Source organism: Centruroides vittatus, unplaced genomic scaffold (assembly GCF_030686945.1).
Source record: "Centruroides vittatus isolate TY-2023 unplaced genomic scaffold, ASM3068694v2 contig_476, whole genome shotgun sequence".
In the NCBI taxonomy this organism is placed as follows: domain Eukaryota; kingdom Metazoa; phylum Arthropoda; class Arachnida; order Scorpiones; family Buthidae; genus Centruroides; species Centruroides vittatus.
The window spans coordinates 56,104-78,968 of NW_027122268.1; the positions used below are offsets into that span (position 1 = coordinate 56,104).

Consider the following 22,865-nt stretch of genomic DNA (forward strand, 5'->3'; position numbering starts at 1 on the left):
GCATTAGTATTCTTGCATTTATAACATCATTTATAATCTAAATGACTAATAAAAATCAATGTAGAGATTTGTCTGGTTTGTAGTTATTGAGTACATGTAATTTTTCAAACATTTTTGCTTTTTTCAATAATGATTTTATTAAAAATTACTTTAGCCTCCACAAAGCTGTTAAGATCATGAATGACATCATAAATGCAAGAAAACCAAATATCTTCCCCACACTTTAAAGTGGTCAGCAAATTCTTTGTAACACGATCTTTGAATTTTCACCAAATAAATGCTGTTTTAACTTTAAAACTGTTTCTTTTTTGTTATTACTGTACTACAGTTCTTGTCAAATGAATGAATAACTTCAGAAAAGTTTATGGTTTCTTGGTACCATAACCTTAATTCCAATAATAAAACAGAAGTTTAATAACATTAATTTGTATTACGATCTGTGATGATTGACCAGATTAGTCTTCTCTAACAGATAAAGAATATTGTTTGGTTTTTACAACCTGCCACCCTCCTCTATTCCTATTTTAAACCAGTCTTTATTTGACAGCTATGGTCGAAATTCATCCTCTGAAAGAGTATTTGAACTGATTCTTTGTCTTAATTTTAAAATATTTCGTACATAATTAATTATTTCAGAATATTGAAGATGGGATTTTGTGTTTTTGTAAGGTAGGTTATGGACAACAGCATCCGTTATTTAGAGTGTCCGCTATTTACAGGTAAGTATTATAGATGTCATATTTGAAGAGTCTGGAGATTGTAAAAATGTCCATTAAGTAGATATGTCCATTAATGAAGGTTTCACTGCGCATTCAAGTTTTGGATGCTCTAATTGGAGCACATAAACATTAACTGATTACAATGTAACCACATTATTAAATCAGATTGAGACAAATTATTACATAAAATAAACTATAATAAAATAAATAAAATCAATACATCAACATTAACATCTAGCTAATGGCTTTTTCCAGACTTTGATTTGTTCATACTCAGAAAAAATTATAAAACATAAATATATAATTAAAAAAGTTTATATTGTAGTTACCTTAAATTATTAATATAAGGAGTTTCCAACATTACAAATTTAGCTGGTTTGACAGGTGCCCAAAGTTTAACAGTAGTAAAAGATTCTTTTTTCTTATATGCTAAGGGAGCAAATATATCTCCTTGAGCAAGTTCTAAAGGATCCATATTCTTAAAATACAAAGTAAATATGACACTAAATAATTTAATTCACACATTAAATTTATATTAACATAATAAAAATATTCATATTTATTTAATATGATCAATAATATTTGAAAAACTTATTACTATAAATTTAAAAATATTTTTTTTCCTTAACATTATTAGTAGTACAGAGAATAGATGTATTGTTAAAAATATAGATTTCTTTTGATTTGACTTTTGTTTCTTATAAAACTATTTAAAAAAATTATTTAAATAAATTGTAATTTCAATATGAGAAAGTAATAAATTGTTCTAACAATTCATTAACAAGAAACAAGAAACCTGTTTGCATTAATAATGATAAAAATGTAGTTATTTGAAATTTGTGGTATTTTATTATCTAGATCATCAAATTTCTAATCACATATACTCTTGTCAGGCAGAATGTGACAACAGCCCTGTACCAAATGAGCTGTCTGTTAGATAATTTATTAATTATTAAAATAATTTCACAATGTTTTAGTCTTTCATTAACCTTTTTTTAATTTTTTGTTAATGTGACAAATGACAGATTAAGTTAATTTTATATCAGTTAATGATTAAAGTTTAACAGTAAGACATTTACCACTTCAGAAACTAGAAATATTCACATAAGTAAAGTTAACTATCCAAAACCAGCACAAATTAATTCTTAATAATTTGTTTGATTCTGCATTATATGTATTTACCCAAAGATGTCCTTTATAAATGGATGAAAACATTAGTAAAGTTACTATTAAGAATTAATTGGTGATGGTTTTGGGTGTTTGACTTCACTTATGTTTAACAGTGCAATATTAATCAGATCATGTATGATAACAGCCAAACAAAATATGCAGTAGAATTTTCTTTCAACAGATTGCAGAACAATGGATTTTCAGAATAATGGATTTTTTCTCCAGGTCCCACTATATCAATATAATTTTACCTCTTTTTAGCTGATTCATAACTTGAAATAACAGATTTTTTCCCTAGCTCCATCTCTGGTAAATGTCATATTTTTTTAACCTTTAATCAATAATTGGATGTTTCTGGATACTGAATTAAAAAAAAAAATACATTGCACACTGTGCAAACTAAGAACATAATCATCACAGTTCTCACTTCTAATGTTGCAGCCACACATTAGTGCCCTCCTGTGGCACATTGATTAGTGAAGGGAAACTATTTCCAGATATGCAACATGTGTGCAACAAAGGCGAGCCACACCTTTTTTTGCAGACACATATTCAGGAATATCGCACCTTGAAATCACAGTAACATTTCATACAGACGATGCCACTAAAAGAAGCCCAGAAATGTTGCATCATCAGAGCAAGCCAAAATGGATGAGATTTTTAACATATCACTAACTGCTAATGATCATATGTACTTTGTCTCTTTTTCGCTATTATAAGCCAAATTTATATAATGTATACAATAAATGTATACACTTTCTGTCAGCTTTGTTATAGCATAATGTACAATCTTCTCACTAACTCAAACTCAGCCTTCTTACAAAATATACTAGATACATCCAATACACTTAATTGCTGAGAACATATATTTATTACGTATAATTTATACGTAATAAATTATTTAAGATGTATATTAAAGATACGTATTAATATACATATGTATATTAATACGTATGTATATTAAAGATACGTAATAAATATATTTATATATTTATTACGTATCTTCTAATATACATGTTTATATAAAATAAAGAATAGAAATTTCAAGAGACTGAATAATTTCAAATACAGATGTTTTTTATGTAGGAGTTTAAAAAACAAAAATTTTTTGAATAAAGGATATTTTCCTGGCTGTGCGCGAAATCCATTGTTCGTGATATAACGAATTTTTGGAACATCAGGCGATTTTAGGTGCACCAAGCAATCCATTAAAATGAGATTCTACTATAGTTTGACTTTAACAAAAAATTGATTTTAACAACCAAATCCATAAAAATTAATTGCTGAAAAGGGATTCTGCTCTGAACTTTGATGATATATTTGTGCTGATTGACTTCTCTATATGATATTCATTTTCCATTGAAGTTTTTTTTGCTTGTCAAAATTATTAATTCAGTTTAATATTTATTACAAATTGAAAAGTTAATAGATTATTTATTCAATAAAATTTTGTAACAAGTTTTTCGTTAACAACTTTTACTAGTTAGCTAGTTAATACTTAACTCTAAAATAACTTCAATTATTGAAGAAACTAATCAAGTATATTATATAAAATAAAACTAAAAATAATTTTTAGTAATAATATAATTCATTTACATATTAATTAATTTTCATGTAATTCATCATTAATGTATATTTTAAATATTATGACAATTTATATGATAATTATAAATTTTATAATTTTATTTCTTATTGCTATTATTATAATGGTGCTAATATAATGGTTTCAATAAATTTCATAGTATTTTTCATTATAATTTTCATAGTATTTACATTTTGCATGTAGTTTAATGTTAATTACTTTGTTTTATTATCATCAAAACATTCCTCTTTGTGTTCATCTGTGTTTATTAAGTTTATACAACCTGTAAATCCAATTTTATTTTCATTTTAGACCGTTATGATTTCATAGGTTCAATAATGCAAGTTCACAAATCATGAACTACGATTCATTTTTCAGTAAAGTACACTATTGATATTCAACAGAAATCCCAAATTATACTTGTGAAGATCATAGATAGTAGGTAAAGTAAATAGTATAATGCACCTGTACATTATGAAGGTATATGAGCCAGAATAGAGCATGAACTATTCTCCATTCTGGATCAATATCTTCTTCAGAATATTCCAAATTATATAATTTATTTAAACTTAATTTTTAATGATTAATATTGATTCAAGAAAACAGTTTAACTACTTAGCTTTAGCTAAATTATATAGTTAATCAGCCCAATAAATCCAATAATTAAGTATTTGGTTTAATACATAATTATATATTAAACCAAATACTAATATATCTTACTAAAAATATCTCAAAAAACAATTAAATTATTAAACTTACTAAATCACAATAAAATATTTCATGCATCAAAATTTATAATAATACCTCTTCAATGCAGCGACATCTTCCTGGTGCAAAATGACCTGGCCTCAAAATAATGATATCATTTTTGACTAGAAAATGGCATGGCAAATTCACAATTTTTCCATTTCTTTGTGTCCACTGAAGTGATATGCAAGGTGACTGAGGCATATATAAATGAGGATATTGTTCAGGACTTTCATCGGCATATTTTGAACATTCTAAATTAGATGTATACATTATAATTATCTTAAACATTTTATATTGGCTTTAATTAAATTTTTAATTATTTAAATTTCACTAATATATGTTTTGAATTATCTAAAATAAAATAGTGATATAGAATATTTATCTGTGTTCCATTTTTAATATTTTGTAGGAATATTGCATGAAATATGTATCTTTGATATGACATTATTTGATAATACAAGCTTTTATCATTATTTTTTACAAGAACACAAAATATTATAAATAAATAAATACATATATAAAATAAAATATTGAAGTTCAATTTATAGTTATTATTTTACAGAAATTTACATTAATCAAATGATAAAATCTACTTACCTTCAATGCATTTTAAAAGTGTTTCTGCTTTATTATGCATTTCTTTATGTCTCAACATATTATCCCAACAAACTATAATCACATTCAGTAGGAGTAAAAATATTAAAAAAAAGCTTTCAATTGGCAAATATGCTTTTCTGAAATGAGAAATTAATTTATTAAGATTCACTTCTTTATTAAAATATGAAACTTCTTACTATATTTTTTTTTATTCAATTTTGTTTGCTATTACCAGTGCCAGATTTTGCACTCTAGATAAGCCTCTAGAGGTCCTACACACAATTTTAATTGGGGCCCCATTTAAATAAGTTGTTTTTAATACAGAACTTGTTAAGATCAATAAGCAAGTGTGTTAGAATTTTGCTCCATTATGTTGATTTTTTAGACTTTTCAAATTTAATCATTTTATATTTTTAATATTACCAATAGATTACAACACATTTCAATATAGGGTAGATGTACCAGTTTTGGCCAGTGTAGTACCAGTTCTGGCCAGAAAACAAATTTAACTTAAAAATATAATCACAAATGAAACGAACTTTTATTGTTAACTGTGTGAACAGTTAACAATAAAAGTTTGTTTCATTGGACAGATTTGAATATGTAGTGATTATATTTTTAAGTTAAATTTGTTTTCTGGCCAGAACTGGTACTCTGGCCAAAACTGGTACATCTACCCTAATGTAATTTATCTACAGTATGAAGTTATCAAATTATTAAATAAGTTAATTATTCTGTTTCTAATTCAAACAATTTTTATGAAATTATTATTTGATATTTAAATTCAGTGTTTTACATTATAATTATGAAATAATACAAAATTCTAAACTAGTAATTAGTAATAGCCAGTGCTGGATTAACAAACAGACAAATAAGACAAATGTTCTTATTATTTTTAAATAATACTAATAAATGTCATCATAATTGCTAAAGCAATGAAATTGGATTTGGTGCTACATACTGTACCAGTGTATAGTGTGCATGAAATACGTATATGTGATAACTTCAAATATGCATACTGTGCATGTATTAGTGTTTGTATTCTCTATTATTAATAAAAATTTTAAGTGACATTATTTCAGATTTCTTTAATAAAAACTATTCTACATCTGATAGTGGTTTTTTTTAATAGTAAATAGTTTAAAAAAGGAAAAAATATCAAAAACTAGTTTTATTATTCTATTTTATTACATATTACAAAGTAAATAATATTGCAAAACAAAAACCAAAGTATATAAATGCAAAATAATATATATTTACAAAAAATAAATTTAACGAGTATAAAAGTTTTACATACGTATATAATATTCATTAATGATTTCTTACAAAACAATTTGCACACACTGCAGGTTTTCCTGGACACCGAGTGCAATATGTAGTAACTCGCAATGTTACACTCGCTTTATCAGCTTTGCGACTTCTCAATTGCCGCGTATTTTTAGTGTAGCAGGATGCACAACGCTTTCTTATTTTTCTATTTCTCTCGTCACCATCTCCAACCTTTTCCAATATATGTTTTTTTGGGTTTATAGCTGCAGGTTCTTCATGATTTTTATCACTATAAAGTAAACTCTCCACTAAAAACTCTTTGAAAGTAGTAATGGATAATTTTTTATTGGATATCTTATTGTAAATAATACATGCATTGACAATGGAAGTCCCAAAAATTAGCTCCATTGCAACTTTGCAATACCATTTTACTGACTTTTGCATGCACTGGAGTAACTAGAATATTGATCAGATAAATCAATGCCCATTTTCCCAGTATTGTAGTCTTGAACTATTTTAGGTTTCAAAATTTCTTCTTGTTTTCTGTTTCTTTTATGTGTAGAAGTTATTTCTGTTGTATGTTTTGTAGACAACTTAAGCACATCCCGTTTATCTTTCCACTTAGCTACAACTATTCTCTTTTCATTATGCATTCCAATAATTTCATTTTTCGATAATTTTTTGTTTCCTACTTCCTTTGGAATGCATTTTGTATTTTTTCTCAGGGTTCCTACAAGATGGGTACTTCTTTCTAATAAATGTTCTGCCAGCTCTATTAATGTATAGTAATTATCTGTAGTGAATATATGTCCTTTACCAAAATACTTTTCGCCTAGCTTGAACACAATGTCGGTTGGTAGGGAAACGTTTTCCTGTGTTCTTTCACTTTTACCTTCATAAATCTGTATGCTATAAGTGTATCCAGTAGTATCACAAATTTTGAACAATTTAACACCATATTTATGATGAATGATTAACACATCGGTGTTGCGGCGTTACAAGCGGTGATTTGTAAAAATTCACATGTACAGTACTCGCAAGCACTTTCAACAGCTTACAACTGTCATCATCAGGTGAAAATCGAATACTATAATTTTCGAACAGTTAGCTTTTTAACGGACTATTTAAATTACGTAAAGCACGTGGATGGAATTCCGTATACATATTAACACGTTGACTGCCATCTACGAGATGACTCGTAGTTACTGTTTCTGCCTAGGACGCCACCTACGAGTTATATCGTAGTTTGTTTCCTTGCCATATTTGTGCAGCTACGATGTAATTCGTAGTATATCAGTGTAAATATGAATAGATAGCTTCAGGGGCAAGAACAAAAAATCAAGTTTGGCTTACATGAACAGAACATTTATTAATAAATGAACAGAAAATATAATCATAAAAAGTTTATTCAAAATCGAAAGCAAAACAATATTTTTATTGTTTGTGATAATTTATAAAACAGAAATATAAATTTAAACGAACAGAAAATATTATAAAATGTTTATTCAAAATCAAAAGCAAAACGATATTTTTATTGTTTGTGATAATTTTTAAAACAATCTTCTACGCAAAGGGCTGGCTTCTCAAGACAGATTGGACAGAAATAACGCGTTTCTCGGCGTTTTTTAGCTTTGGTACAAATTCGACAGGCTTTGTCAGATGTTGTTTTTTCTGAGTAAATGGGATACTCTGTAAATAGTGAAGCTTCTGCAATTTAATTTTTTTTGAAACTGGTTGAATCTCTTCTCTAATCAACGCTTTGACGAATGCTTCTCTAAACTTTATAAGTTTTATTTTAGAAGAAGTTGCTTTTTGAAAGAGTTTGTGCGCATTATGTATATATATTTCTATAATATGTAATGCAACCTTTTTGGGCCATCTAATAGTCTTTCTTAGAGCTGTGTAGTACGATAGCATTTGATCTGATCATCAATGCCAGACATTCCATGATTATAATCTCGAATTATATTCAATTTCATCGAACATTTTCCATTACGATTGAACACCTCTACCATTTCAACAACGTGCATGTTTGAAATGGTAAGGACTTCTCGTTTGTCTTTCCATTTACATACAGTAACAGGACCATTTCGCTGCCAAATAAACTCCCCCATCCTCACCAAAAATTTTGTCAGATTCTGAATCACTTAGATTAGTGTAGTAATCAAGTTGTTTTTTAGTCAGTGGTCTTTTCTTATCCATTTTGGGATATTTATAATTTGATTATAAAAATAAATAAAAAATAACACTCTCAAAAAGACGTAAATGTGATGTGCTCGCCTCTATATTCGATTTATTACTAATGAATTTAGACGCACATCTCTGATTGGCTGTAGCGAAGTGACAGGACGAATCGTGTCTGTGCACGAATTAACTCGTAGTTTGGCTTTAGCGAAGAGCTTTCTGTTACATAAGCCAACTACGAGATAATTCGTAATACCTTTATTTTAAGAAAAACACATTCTATATGCTATTTGATTATTACTATGTACTCTGATTAGAGTTTTTAATAATATAATATAATTAAATTAAGTTGGCGTTTTACAACAGAATCCTAAAAAGTCACGTGGCAGTCAACGTGTTAAAATTGCAATAATTATTATAGGTGTAGAAACGTGCTGTGACGACGTAATAACCCCAAAATATTTAATACGTAAATAATGGTGTCGTATTTGGCTGTGGTGTAACTGAGAAAGAAAATTTATAATTTAGATTGTTTAGATAACGATATGTGGATATCTTCAGGATTTGCAGGATTTCTAATGTCGGTGCATTGCATGGTGTTAAAGTGGATATGTAAAGACTCTCCCATACGAACACCTCTCTTCGATTGTCGCAACATTTTAGCAATTTTGTATGGCCCCAGAGTGGAAGATAATCCTGATTTAGCACCTTTTTAGCTAATTCTGTTGTTGGTCTGTTGTTTCTAATATCTTCCTGGTGTTCGAGGATGCAAGAGTGTAGCATTCTGGTGGTTGCTCCTATGTAAATGATTTCTTCCCCTGATAATGTATGTTTTAATGGGATTTTGTAAATTCCCAATTTCTCATTCAACATGAGATAGAATGAGAAATCGGGAATTTACAAGTTTTCTAGGAATATACTGACAAAAAAGTAATTGTTCTCTAAATGGGACCATTGTTTCATCTACACATAAATGTTCACTAGGTATATTATAATATTGGTAAAAGTCTTCAAGTTTGTCCTTCAGAAGATTTATTTTATGTAGTGAGCTTATTCATTATTTGAAAAATGCCACGTGGTTAGCAATATTTTAAATCTGTTACGTGACATGGTTTGTGGTGCAATACAATTTCTATATATGCATTTCTTACTGCAGTAGTCACTTAACTTTGGATATCTAACTAACCCCATCCATAGTAGAAGTCCAAGGAATTTTCTCATTTCCTGTGTATTAGTATTTTTCCATTGACTTAGCCGATTACATCTACTGATTTTTTTGCTGCCAATAATTGTGTAGCATAGATGTTTGTTTGATCTGTTATATGTTCAATAATTTTGTCAGTTATAAATAGTTCATAAAACTTTATTGGATCATCACTCGCACACAAATTTATGTTTTTCACTCCTTCACTAAATGTTTGAAGAAAGACCTGCTACTTTACAGGTGAGTTATTGCTAATAACTTTCCATACATCCTTTGAAGTAGCATTGTCATTATTAAGGTCATTCACATCACATAATTCATCTTCAATATCTGAATGAATTGATTCACTTGATTCCAAGTCACTCTCATTCTCAGAATAATTTAGGTCTTCTTCTGTATCGTTACTATCAAGATTTTCATCACTTGAATCATGGCTGTAAAAACATTTTGATGACATTTCACTACAATTAGCCATCTTGAGGTTGTGTTGCTAACTGTCAACTGTGCTTATATCAAGTATGTAATTTGACCAGCATGTGTTGTTTACTGTGTCACACTTGTACTTTGACCTGGCTATAGTGGGCCTATTTTGTGATATATTTGACCTTAAACTTTAAATGTAGGCATAAAATCTCAATTATGATATTAGTTTCAAAGGTGCAGGAAGGTCTGAAAATATGGGTAATAAACTTTTCCATTGTTAAAACACATTCCAGGTGATTCTTTAGCTCACTTCTTAGCACTACACTTAGCACATATTTTAGACATTGATCCAATAGTAACCACATTGTCAGATGCATAGCTATACTGTAGATTATTGTTAAAGGCACTTAAATTCCACTGCCAAACATTGAAGGCTCAACATCATGATTGTGTTTGTCTTATTCTTTGAGTCTGAGGTTGCATATCACATCTGTTTTCTGTTTCTTGCTGCCTATAAGTTATTTGTCTTAACTGTTGTGCTTGAAGTCTGGTTTGATGTCATTCAGAAGTTTCTTGCTGTCTGTATGCAATTTGTCTTTGAGCTTGTGTTTGAGGTCTTTGATTGCATTCTTCTTTTGTTTCAGTTGCTCTTTGTGCTTGCATTCTTTTAGCAGCAGAAGACTTTCCATGAAAAAAGCACTTCTTGGGTAGCATAATCAGCTGTAAGAAAGTGAGACTTAAGAGACCGAAAGTCTTTAGAATGTACAGTACAAAGTCTTCAGAAAAAGGAATCGGGATTACAAAAACTATTATTATAACAATCAACAACATTATGAGGAAATGACATCAAATAAGATGAATTTGTACTTACAGAAGTTTTCTTTATCATTAACTGTATTTTAGAATATTTTTTGCAATTTACACATAGTGTAAGAAATTTTAAAAAAATGTAAAATTTGATTTGCTGATTTACACATAGCACCAATAGATGGCACTACATGTAAATCAGCAAATCAAATGTATTGTTGGCAAATCGCAACACATGAGTGAACTGCAAAGGGGGATGCAACCAGGAAAGACTTATGTAAAGCTGGACCCTATTTAAGTGTTACTGAAGTGAAGAAAACCCAGAAAACTGCACATGGTCAGCCTATTGGCTATGCCCAAACCCACAACTAACTATCAGTGTTCAGTGGTTTTATCCACTCAGATACTGGAGGACACTTATTAAGAAATGAAAAAAATCTGAGTGGCAAGTGCTATGTGGTACCTGTCTCTGTAATGATATAAAATATCGGTTAAAGTTTACCTAGGGAACCCCCAATGGCCGCGCTTCCGGTAATCTCGACGGCAGGTGATGTTAGAAATTTGGTGTAAGTGGCGCAATTTTTAAATAACACTATCGTATGCAAATTTTTTGTTTTTCGTGACGGCTCGATTGCTGCGAGTGGTTTTTTTTTCCCACCAGTTAAACATTTTTGAAGAAAAAATGCTACTTTCTGCTATTTTTAATAGTAAATAGGTAAGTTTTTATTCCATCTACTGTTCGTGATGCAACGTGCAGCAAATTTAATAATTCTATCGTATTCGTAATTGTTGTAAGACGTTTTTTTTCTTTTTTTTGGCAACAAAATGGAAACTGCATACATTAATTCTGAAAATTTTTGGATTAATTGTACCTCCGGTCGTTTCTTTAGATTAATGTACTCTGGTTACGATGATTTGGCAATAGATAAGAAAATGCCTCTTGATGTGAAATTTGCAATATTCTCGAATTTGCAACATGTAGAAGAGGTATGCGACAAATGTGGGAAACGTCGTAAATTAATGTATAGAGCAGATAAAAACTCTGTATCGATGCGATGTAATGTTTGCAAGACGAATTATTCAGCTTTCCAAGGAACCTTTAAACAGAAATGTGGTCGTTTGTCGTGGGAGAGTATTTTGTCATTTATCTGGCACCTACTGTGTTTAGAGTGTTCGCTAACTGTTGCTGCTGGAGCTTCGGGAATCTCCAAAAACACACCAGTCGACTGGGCAAACTTTTTACGTTTTGTTATGATGGTTTCCATTAATAACCTATGTACTGTACTTTTAAGATTGGCGGGATAAATGAAGTTGTGAAAATAGACGAAACAGCAATTGCAAAGAGAAAATACGAGAAACGTAGAAAATTGAAGGGGACGAGGTGAGTTGTAGGAGGTGTGTGCAGAGAAGGGTCCGGAATCGAGCCGAAATGAAAAGAACCGGAGTCCGTTCCAGCTGCTACACAAAGCGACGAGTGTAAGAAGGGGAAAAAAAGTAAGGCACATTCGTGTGGCGAAACTAAAAAACGTGTAAAAATATCAAGTAAAAAGAGAAACATCAGTGATAGGGATCGCAAATCAAGGAAAAGCGAGAAGAAACGGAAAGGAAATGTATGACAGAGCGTCAAACACATGAGTAACAGTTTGTTTTATATTTCATAGCTAGCTGAACTTGCAAAATAATCTTAAAACATTTATTTTTTACTAATGTAATTATTATTTTTTCAAAAAATTATACATACTAACTAGTTTGCATAATTTTTTGAACGTAGTACGCGTGTGTAGTACAGCAAACAAAATGGCGACCGGAAGTGCGGCCATTGGGGTTCCCTAGGTAAACTTTAACCAAAATATCTATTTGCACTATATCATTGTTGCAGTAATTAAGTGTAATATACAGTGAGTATTGGTTAATGAACAGTTTGGACTGCAAACAAATTGGATGATGAACACTTTCCCGAAAAATTTTTAAGTTTGGACAACAAACACATGTTCAGATAACAAACACCTCAGAGAACAAACACAAGAAGTGACATAAAATAATGAATACCAATTGGTCTTCACTTGTTTCCAGGTGGCAATTGGAGGAGACGTTGACATCGATGCTCAACCCCATACTGATCAGTAGTCCTCCGAACTTTAAAACTCTCCATTGTAATTCCAGCGTTTTGTTTACTTTTCTGACAAAGAATTTTTATAGTCTTCACAAGACTGTCAGGCACTTGCAAAGTTTTGCATCGGTTCTTATTTTCAAAAAGTGAGAGTTTAACTATCCCATTGGATATTTATTAATGTTTTAACACCAAATTTTGAATTCTGTCCAAGCCTTACATTTAAATAATGTTTTTGTGCACTAGTTGATTTCTGTTCTCTGAATTTTTGTAAATGTTTTTCTGAACTTGTTATTTAAAAAAACACTGATAATATTATGGACCCTAAAAAGAGTGGAGTGTCAAAAACTGTGTTCACCATAGAAACCAAGTGAGATAATAGCCAAGGTAAAAAGTGGGCAGATGTCTGACATTGCTAGACAGTATGGCTCAAACAGGTCTCCAGTAGGCACAATCTTAGCTATGAAAGATATAATCAAGAAGCTCAAGCAGCTAAAGGAGTACCAAAAATCACATCTGAGAAACAAAGATGTGCTATCCATGAAAAAAATGAAGAGATTACTTTTAATTTAGATAAAAGAAAGAGAAATGAAAAGAGATGTAACTAGTATGACTATCATTCAAGAGAAAGCTAGAGAAATTTTTGGAGAACTGAAGAAACAAACTCCACATTCGTTACATAAGGAGATAGAATTCAAGGTGTTTTGAAGCATGACAGTTCTACTCAACAATGACATTAAAAATGTTTTGGAAAGAAAAATTTGATATATATTCTTGAAGCTATCTGATTCATTCAAAAAGCGTGGTCAGAAGACTCATTCAAAAGGCATGGTCAGAAGTCATTCAATGACAGTTAAATTCTGCTTGGTGAAAGCTGTCTCTCTCCTACATTCAGGGAGACAGAGATAATGTCCCTAAAATTATGGATAAAATTGTGACAACTGCTAGAGATTTCAAATTGAGGATAAATGAAGATGACATTGAAGAACTCATAATGGAACCTGAAACTGATCTAACATCAGAAGAACCCCAAGAACTTTTGAATGAAGAACCAAGAATTTCAGTGAGATGTATTTTTTTCTGAAAAAGAGAAAGATGAAAGAGGGCCAATGCCAATATCTGCTATTAAAGATCTTTTGATGAAGTGGGAGGATGTTAGAACAACGGTCTTAGAATGGCATCCAAAGTAGGTTGAGGTTAATTAATAGGCTTGGGGATCTCTACAACGACAATGCTATTAATTACTTCCAAAATATCCTGAAGAAGAGAGAAAGTAATCGATAGTGAACAGCTGCTTTAATGTCCCACAAACGGAAAAAAACATGACTGATAAAAGTACAAGACTGTGTATATATGTATTTTTATTATTACATGTAAAGAAACATAGTAAGAAAGTATATAATATTTTATTTATTTTTTGGGGTATCCAGAATGAATTAATCAAATTTGCATAAAAATCTATGGTAAATCGATAATCAGTTAATGAACAATTTGGGTAATGAACATAGTCTTGGAACAAATTATGCTTGTTAACCAATCACTCATTGTATATTTTTTTAAAATTAATATATATATACAGTAGTGAACCGAAAATTGGAATCAATTGGGGACTGGGGTTGTTCAGATTAGGGATTTGTTTCGATTACGGATTATGTACGAAAAAATATATTAACCTGTCTGATGTTCAAATTTTTCTCCATTGCGTGTCGCTTTGTGTTGAATTTTCGTTGATTTTAAGCCTAACAAAAATTTTTAATAATAATAATCGAGGCTATCGTATCGTTAAAAATTATTTCTGCATTTTGTACAAACAAAATAAATATATTGAAGAATATAAAAACATGAAAATTATACTTTAGAAGTTAATTTAGTATCAAAAATGTTCGATTCAGCACGACACAGTCCGACTAAAAATCGTGCCGATTACCGGCGATTCTGATTACCGGGGTTCCGATTTACGAGTCTCTACCGTATATATATTTTTTAAATTATATCCTGTTTTTTAAGAATTATATTTAATTTATTATTTTCTTAATTTTTTGCCAATATATGGAGCTACATGTAAATCAGAAAATTGAATATAGATAAAAATTGATTAATTTACAGAAAACCAACTGATATTTTGGGTGGGATGTATGACATTATCTAAGTTAGAAGTAAATAAAAGTTTAACTGCCGACAGTCCAGTGCAGGCCCGAGACAAGTCTTAGGATGGAGCGAGATCCTATTACGGCACCCCCTTGGTTGCCCCTGATTTATACAAGTGATGCATGCAAGCAAGTAACTTGGAAGATCTGGACATCATCTTAATTAAACATCTGTCTAATTTGTCGACTGAAAACAGCCATACTCATTGGCACTGCACGACTCACAGTACCTATAGGAACAGTTCATATAGAATGAAAAAAAAAATATATGTAGGATTAAGGTACATTTCTTTATCACAAATATTACTTTTATAATGAGATCACTCATTGGTATTATTTTAGTAACTAGTAAATGAAATTTCAGTCAATATTCATTGACAAGATCAATAAGCATTATCAACTTTGGTACTGGTACTTATTTATTATGTTCACTAATTAATGTAACGATACTTATAAAATTCTTAACTATTCAGGCTCCTAATAATAACAACAATAATAAACTACTTAAATCACCCGGAGAACAAGTTTTAATTAAATCGCTGCTTACGCACTTTTGCATTTGCAAATTTTTTTATTATCTCCTCATACGATAATGTCTGAGCTATATCATTTTCAATGGACAGCAAGGCTAGATCAGAAAGCTTGTCTTCTGCAAGAGTCGACCTAAGGTACAGTACTTTATGATTCAATAAAGAAATTATAATTTAAAAAAAACTGTGTTTTCTATTTAATTCAAATCTTGCATAAATTTTGGGACACCCTTTATAATACAAAGTAGGTACAGTACAGTATATCTCATAGGTATCTCTGTAAAGTATCAAAGAATATCTTAACGAATAAAAAAATACTTACTCACACGTCAGCTGACAAGTGAAATTCACGCAGAAAGCGCGGGAACACGCTCGGCAGTGCTGGCGCTTCAAAATAGACTCGCCAACTAAAACGGCAGCGCCTATGGCGGCAACACTGGTGATTAACTGAGGCGGGGGTGGAACTCCGCCCATGCACTCGACCCGCACGCATCTCAACAGATAAGGCCATTCACATACTGACCACACACTCGCAATCAAAATATCAAAAAGTGAAAAAAAAATGTTTTTCCTTTAATTTTCTTTACCACTGAAGCGCCCCTAGAACTTAGTGCCTGGAGCAACTGCTCTGTTCGCCCTACGGGTGGGGCCGGCTCTGACTGCCGAGTTTCATAGCAATTGATCGTATGCCCTAGGAGTGTATAGGAAACAAACATACATCCTTATTTATATATATAGATTTAATATTTTCTTCTTAACATTAAATAGTTGTATAATTTTTTTATATCTAATCAGATATATTAAAGATATATAAAAATATTATATATCTATTCTAATATTTTTGGTATAAACTATTTAACTTTTCAAATATGTTCTCGACATATCATAACAAGTTTGATGTGGGTTTTTTTTTAGTTTTTAACTTTAAGTAGTTAAGAGGGCTTATACCAGGGGTGGGCAAGCAAGAGTTCAGTGAGAGCCGAAATGTAGGTTTTGCAAAATGCATGGGAGCCGCAGTTCTGTACTGTCATGGTGGATAGTATGGTAAAGCGTGCGATTTTATTATACAATATAAATCAAATATTGAATTTTTTTAATAAACATATTTTCACAAAATTATAAAAATAAAATTGTAAAAACAATAATAAAAAAACAGAAATTAACACTTTCAGCAAGAGCCACACGTAACTCAAAAAGAGCCGCATTTACCCATGCCTGGCTTATACAGATTAAAATTCATTTAATGAATAAGCATTAAAGCTTCTGTCTACCAATTCATTGGTGATATACAGGAAACAATATCTAAAATTTTACTCTAATAAAGATATGGAAATTCACTTCCTCCATAATATCAAGTTTTATACATTAAGTCATTAGTTATGTTATAAAAACTAAATAAAAGAAAACTACAGTTTGCAAAATTAATAAAAAGGCAATTTTTTTTAATCAATTAGTTTTAAAATTATACATAATTTGTCAATGCAAAAAATTTTTTCTGATATGTTATTTACTTTAAAATATTTGAATTACATATCTAATAAAGTAAATAATAAACCTACCTCATAGTACCTCCAACTCCATAGCAAACCATAAATACAATAGCTTCAACTGTTAATAAGAGTATACTAGTCCAACGAAATGTTGAGTGTTCACTATCATGGTGAAAAGCTTCTCGAAACCAGGAACTGCAGAACCAACTAGATTGATGCAGGTAACACTAAAAATAATAAATTTATCATAAATAGAATGAAAATTACTCAGAAAAAGCAAATTTAATATTCAAATAATCTACAACAAATTAATTAATAAGGTTTTTATATATTAAGTTATAAGTTATATTATAAGAAACAAATAAAAGAAAACTACAATTACTGTTACAAAATGAATTGATTAATAAATAATTATCATCTGTTCTAATAATTTCCAAATTTAATTCATGATTAGGAAAGTATGGTACTCAAATTAATATATGCATTATTTTTGAATTACACACTTTTCCAGCAAGATACTATTTTTAATTTAACAGGTAGAAAACATTTTCAGCCTCATTCAGGGACCTGCATCAGACTTACACAGAAGAAACACAAAATGCTAGTTGAGAATTCCAAATTTAGAATGTTTCTGAGATTGTTCTTCTATATCATGGCATTTAAACGATTACTGAATTTTTGAAATTATATGTATTCATCTATAATATACTTATTATACAATAAAAAATTGTTTACAAAATATATTCTTAAATATTATCAATTTTTTAATTTAACAGATGATGAACATGAATAACGTGCACCATTTTTCTTCACTTTAATACTGTTTTCATTCAGGTTATCTACAAATAACCACCATGCTGTATATATTATCTGTTCACAGAATGGATTTCTCAGAATAATGGATTTTTTCTCCAAGTCCTGCCAAATCAATGTAATTTTACCTCCTTTTAATGCATCTGTAACTCAGAATAATGGATTTTTTTCTGGTCCCATCTACTATAAACTTTGCATTTTTTCAACATTTAATTAATATTTGGGTGTTTCCAGGAATTTGTAGAGTTTGATGACATATTTGTTACATCTAGGACATGCACAGTTAAAGAACTGTACGAAGAAAGTCAGCAGGCTGATATGATTGAGGAGGAGCCATCTCGTAAACATTCTGATGCTGGTTCAAGCGTAGTACCGAAATTTAGTGAGACCATTGAGTCTTTCCAAGTCATGAAGACCTCCTTGATGAGTTTCGGCATAAATGAACAAGCTGTACATGACATTGTTAATGTCAAGTGGTTGTTGTATTCAATAGGCAGAAAAGAGATATCAAAACAAACCAAGATGAATGAGTTTTTAACAAATCGTGAACTAAACTGACGTGCTAATGAGCATACATAATTTGCCTCTTTTTGTGCTTACAGTATATACAGTTTCCACCAGCTTTGTTCTACACACAGAGCATAATATATATCTTGTAACCTACATGTTTATATAGAATAAAGAATATAGATATCACGAGACTGAATACTTTCAAGTACAGGTATTTCATATATGTAGGGAAGTAAAAAACAGAAATTTTTTCAAGCAACAGATATTTTCCTGGGTGAGCAGGAAATTCATTGTTTGCAAATATAAGATTCTTGGAACAACAGATGTTTTTTGGCAACCTGAATATCTGTTAAAATGAGGTTCTACTGTATTTATATTCAAGAACATGAGCAAAAATGTATTATAGACTTCAACCTAACCTTATACACAAACAGATAGCTATTACCAAATACACTAAAGCACAGATAACATACAGATGCAACCCATCCATTTTTCATTTATTGTCCAACATTAAAGATGTTGGATAATAAATTAAAGAGAGAAGAGCCTAAAGGAGAGAGAGAGAGCACCAGGAGTTTACTCTGTCCCCTTATATAATAGCAGATTTAACAGAAATCTTATCTACAATAGAGTCTGCTAATAGGTCTTGGATTCATAGCATTATAGAACATAATTATGATACATCTAACAATAAACCCACAACTGCATGGGCTCAATGTGTGAGCAAACCTGGGGTGACAATCAACTGAGATGATGCAAACCTAATTAGAAAAATCTTTGATATGCAAAAACTAAGAATCCTGAAAAATGAGAAATTTTTAACACAGTGGTTAAAGGAAAGTATAGATAGTAAGGACTGTGAGAGAATATCTACAGTATGGCAGTCATTTGTAGTTAACCCTTTGAATAAAATCAATATTAAAATGAAAAAAAGGCATATATTATTCCTGTTCATCATCTGTTGAATTAAAAAACTGATAATGTTTAAGAATATATTTTATGTAAAAAATTTTTATCGTATAATAAGTACATTATAGGTGAATACATATAATTTCAAAAATCCGGTAACATTTAAATGCTATGACGTAGAACAATCTCAGAAACATTCTAAACTGCATTTTATGTTTCTTCTGTGTAAGCCTGATTCAAGCCTCTGAATGTGGCCAAAAATGTTTGCTATTGGGTAAATTGAAAATATTATCCTACTGAAAAAGTGTATAGGGTTCATTCCTTATTATTGTGTAAAGTTCCAGCTTTTGAAATATTTCATATTTGGAATTTGGACTTTGAATCAAAAAATATTGTTTTGAAAATTTTACAAACAACTATAATTAAAATATTCTTTGAAATTCTATGGTATAAATCATTGTTTAATTTAGGGTTACAAATATTCTTATATGTTTGTTTATATGACAGAAACTAAAAGAAAAAGGCATTTATAAATGATTTAACTATACTTTAAAGTAATAAACATGAACATAAAATAAACTGAAACAACAAATTAATGAAAAACACACCTTGATATTTCAGCAAAAATAAATTTAATTGAACAAATATATTTTATCATCCTTAAATGGTTATCATCAGGTAACATATCCAAAACATACAATAGAACAAAATTTTTAAAAATAGAACAGCATTTAAGAACATAGGTTGACTTAGTGGAACACAGTCATAAATAAAAAATAATCTGATATGATCATTATGCAATTTTTGCTATAACAACTTGGAAGCAAAAATAATACAGTAGACTCTGTTAACCAGCACCCATGGGGATTGGTATATGCTACATAAATGAAGTTTCTGATCATTTGAGAGTTACTATTAAAAATGAGCTTAAGTAACACTTTACCATACCATAAACTCTGTATTGACATCAATATAAAATACAGTAAAATAAAGCAAATAATTTAATGTAATACAGTTTTATTATAAAAATAGCTTTATGAATACAGTGTGCAATTTTAGTTAAATGGCAGTGGGAAACAAATGTATTGCACAAAGTGTGGGCATACTCACGGTATGGCACACCAAGTTTAAGCTTACAACTTCCACTAGAAATTGATTTATGTTAATTTTTATTCAAAGTATTATTTCTTTGATTTTTCTACTAGTTGCTTGAGTTCCAATTAACAGAGAGCCTCTGTATAATTTATTGTTTATATAAGTATATCATATTGTGTTGTGTTAAAAATACCAGACCACAAAAATATAGTAAAATCTGCTTAAAATAGTCTTGGTTATATAAAATATATTGTTTTAAAAACAAGACAATTTTATATGTAATGCAATACAAAACAATATAACATAAACTGAAAATATTACATATTAAAAAGATGAAAATAAAACATTTTCAATTTGAAAAGATGAAAATGTTTTATTTTCAATTTGATAAAATATAAATGAAAACGAATGTCACAGTAGTCACTATTTTTTAAATCTAAGACATTTTTGGAAAGTCTTTTTCTATTTTCATCTCCTTAATATTAAAAGTTTTCTTAACTTGGTTATGCACATTAATGTGGAAATGTATGCAGTTGATACAAATTAAATTGAAACAAACATATGCATTAATTCTTTTTACTTCCATGTCCTTATTCTTCTAAATTTCTGTGTATATACTGTCTACTAGGACTGTGTTTATTAATAGGACTTATTATACTGGTGTAGTTTTTGATTAGCAAATAGCAGAAATCTCAGTCAAAAGTCAAAACAAAATATCAGGTGAAAAAAAGATTTGTTTTGACTTTTGACCAAGATAATCTCTATTTGCTAATCAAAAACTACACCAGTATAATAAGTCCTACTGATATACAAGGTCCAAGTAGACAGGATATACACAGAAATTTATGAAATATGCATATTAGTACTTCTTTAGATCATCTAAGCTTTTCTAAAATATCACCAGAATAATTTGAATATACACCGAAAACTCAACTACGTATCAACTCGACCGTAACACGACCGTACTACACGAAAACGAGAAACTCAAATTTTAAACCTTCATTTCGATTACAACTCACTACAGATTACCATATATTTCACGATATCATTAAATAAACGCATTTCATTAAAATGTCTCATTTAGAACTGTTTTTTTAAAATATTTTGTAAAAAAGAAGATAATATTTCAAACATAATCAATGAATATCTCATCTTTTCTAAAGTAATTCACTTAATTTTTTCATTTTTGATTATACTATAAAACTACATTTTTGTCTTCCTATAATATTACAAAAACTTTTATCATAGAACATATTATAGAAAAGCATACAAAATGAATAAAACTCCAAATTTCATAATTAAAAAACTTAAAAATCTGCTTTATTTACATTGAGAATTAGGAAATGATTCTCAAAAATTACTTTATTGAAGTTCACTAATTTATGTTAAGTTTATTGAAAAATATGTATTTTCTGTCTCAGAATAATGAATATAATAAGCCTGTAGCTTATTGTAAAATATAATACGTTATTTTTTAATGAATTTACTGTTATTACTGTTAAAAAAACTGAAAATCTTCAATTAAAAATTTAGATAAAAATTTCTAATTATTATTACTTTTTTTAAATTATAAATTAATAAGCACTTATACAAATTATGAATTAGAACATAACCTTATCCCACTGACATAATTTTTCTTGTAAAACCTATTCTGGTGAGCACGATCGTTTACTACATGTTTATATAAACTGTTATAAAAGTTAACGTTGTAATAAATAATCATATTTACTATATTATACACAATAACTGAAAGAAATTAAGTTTATGTGTAATACGAGAATTACTAGAGTACGAATGGATCCAAAGCTAGAACTAACAGTTATACGAGTACACATTTAAACAGTAGATTATGTAATTAAGCTGAGATTACATTCACGTAATTAACATTAATTTTCAAAGTTTACATTACATAATTTAATAAATACATTTAAATCATACATCACAGCTTTCCAATTCCTTCTTAATAGAATAATGAAGTTCATTAAAAGCTTGCTGAGTAGTCAATCCGTAGAATTTGTTAATGGACATCTTTAGACAAAATAATAAGTGTTAAGTAATACTGAATTACAATAAAGAATAATTTTAAAATGTCCTTTCATCCTTAATTGAATTCATTTTACGAAAACATAAATGAAAATATTTCGCAATAATAAAATATATCGCGTATCGATCCAACCGCAACTGCAAACTTCGACAGAAGCGAGTCAAGCGACACCACGTGCTTATACCATTAAAAATAATAAACAACGCCTTCAGTGTTGCCAGATGTGAAAACATCTTTTTAGGTTGAAAAGTTTTATGATGCTGGCCTATAGAAACGACATAAAAAGATACAGTGTTTCGACAAAACGGATACGTCTATAACTATCGACTCGGAATTAATACGAATATACACAAATATTGTATAACTTGTTGCTCCGTGGGCACTTAGACGGCCTTTTAGCGAGTCCATTATGAGTTCTGCCAGGCCCACGATGGAATGATCGGGGATGAGGGGCGGCTACCAACATATCCGGATAGACCACACCTGGAAAATTCCTGGAGTTTTAATTTTCC

The 22,865-nt window shown here is 29.7% G+C and overlaps 1 protein-coding gene across 1 annotated transcript in view; it reads right to left on the reverse strand.

The window, feature by feature from the left end:
- l(2)k05819 (transmembrane protein 94-like protein l(2)k05819) overlaps nt 1–22,531 on the reverse strand; it is a 72,079-nt gene extending 49,548 nt beyond the window's left edge. Inside the window, exons 1-5 of the mRNA XM_067273423.1 lie at nt 22,248–22,531; nt 17,052–17,209; nt 4,819–4,955; nt 4,276–4,472; nt 1,049–1,197 (exon numbers count right to left, since the gene is read on the reverse strand). Of these exons, the coding sequence (XP_067129524.1) occupies nt 1,049–1,197; nt 4,276–4,472; nt 4,819–4,955; nt 17,052–17,209; nt 22,248–22,337 (731 nt within the window). The 5' untranslated portion in view covers nt 22,338–22,531. The remainder of the gene's footprint in view (nt 1–1,048; nt 1,198–4,275; nt 4,473–4,818; nt 4,956–17,051; nt 17,210–22,247) is intronic.
- Between the last annotated feature and the right edge of the window lie 334 nt (nt 22,532–22,865).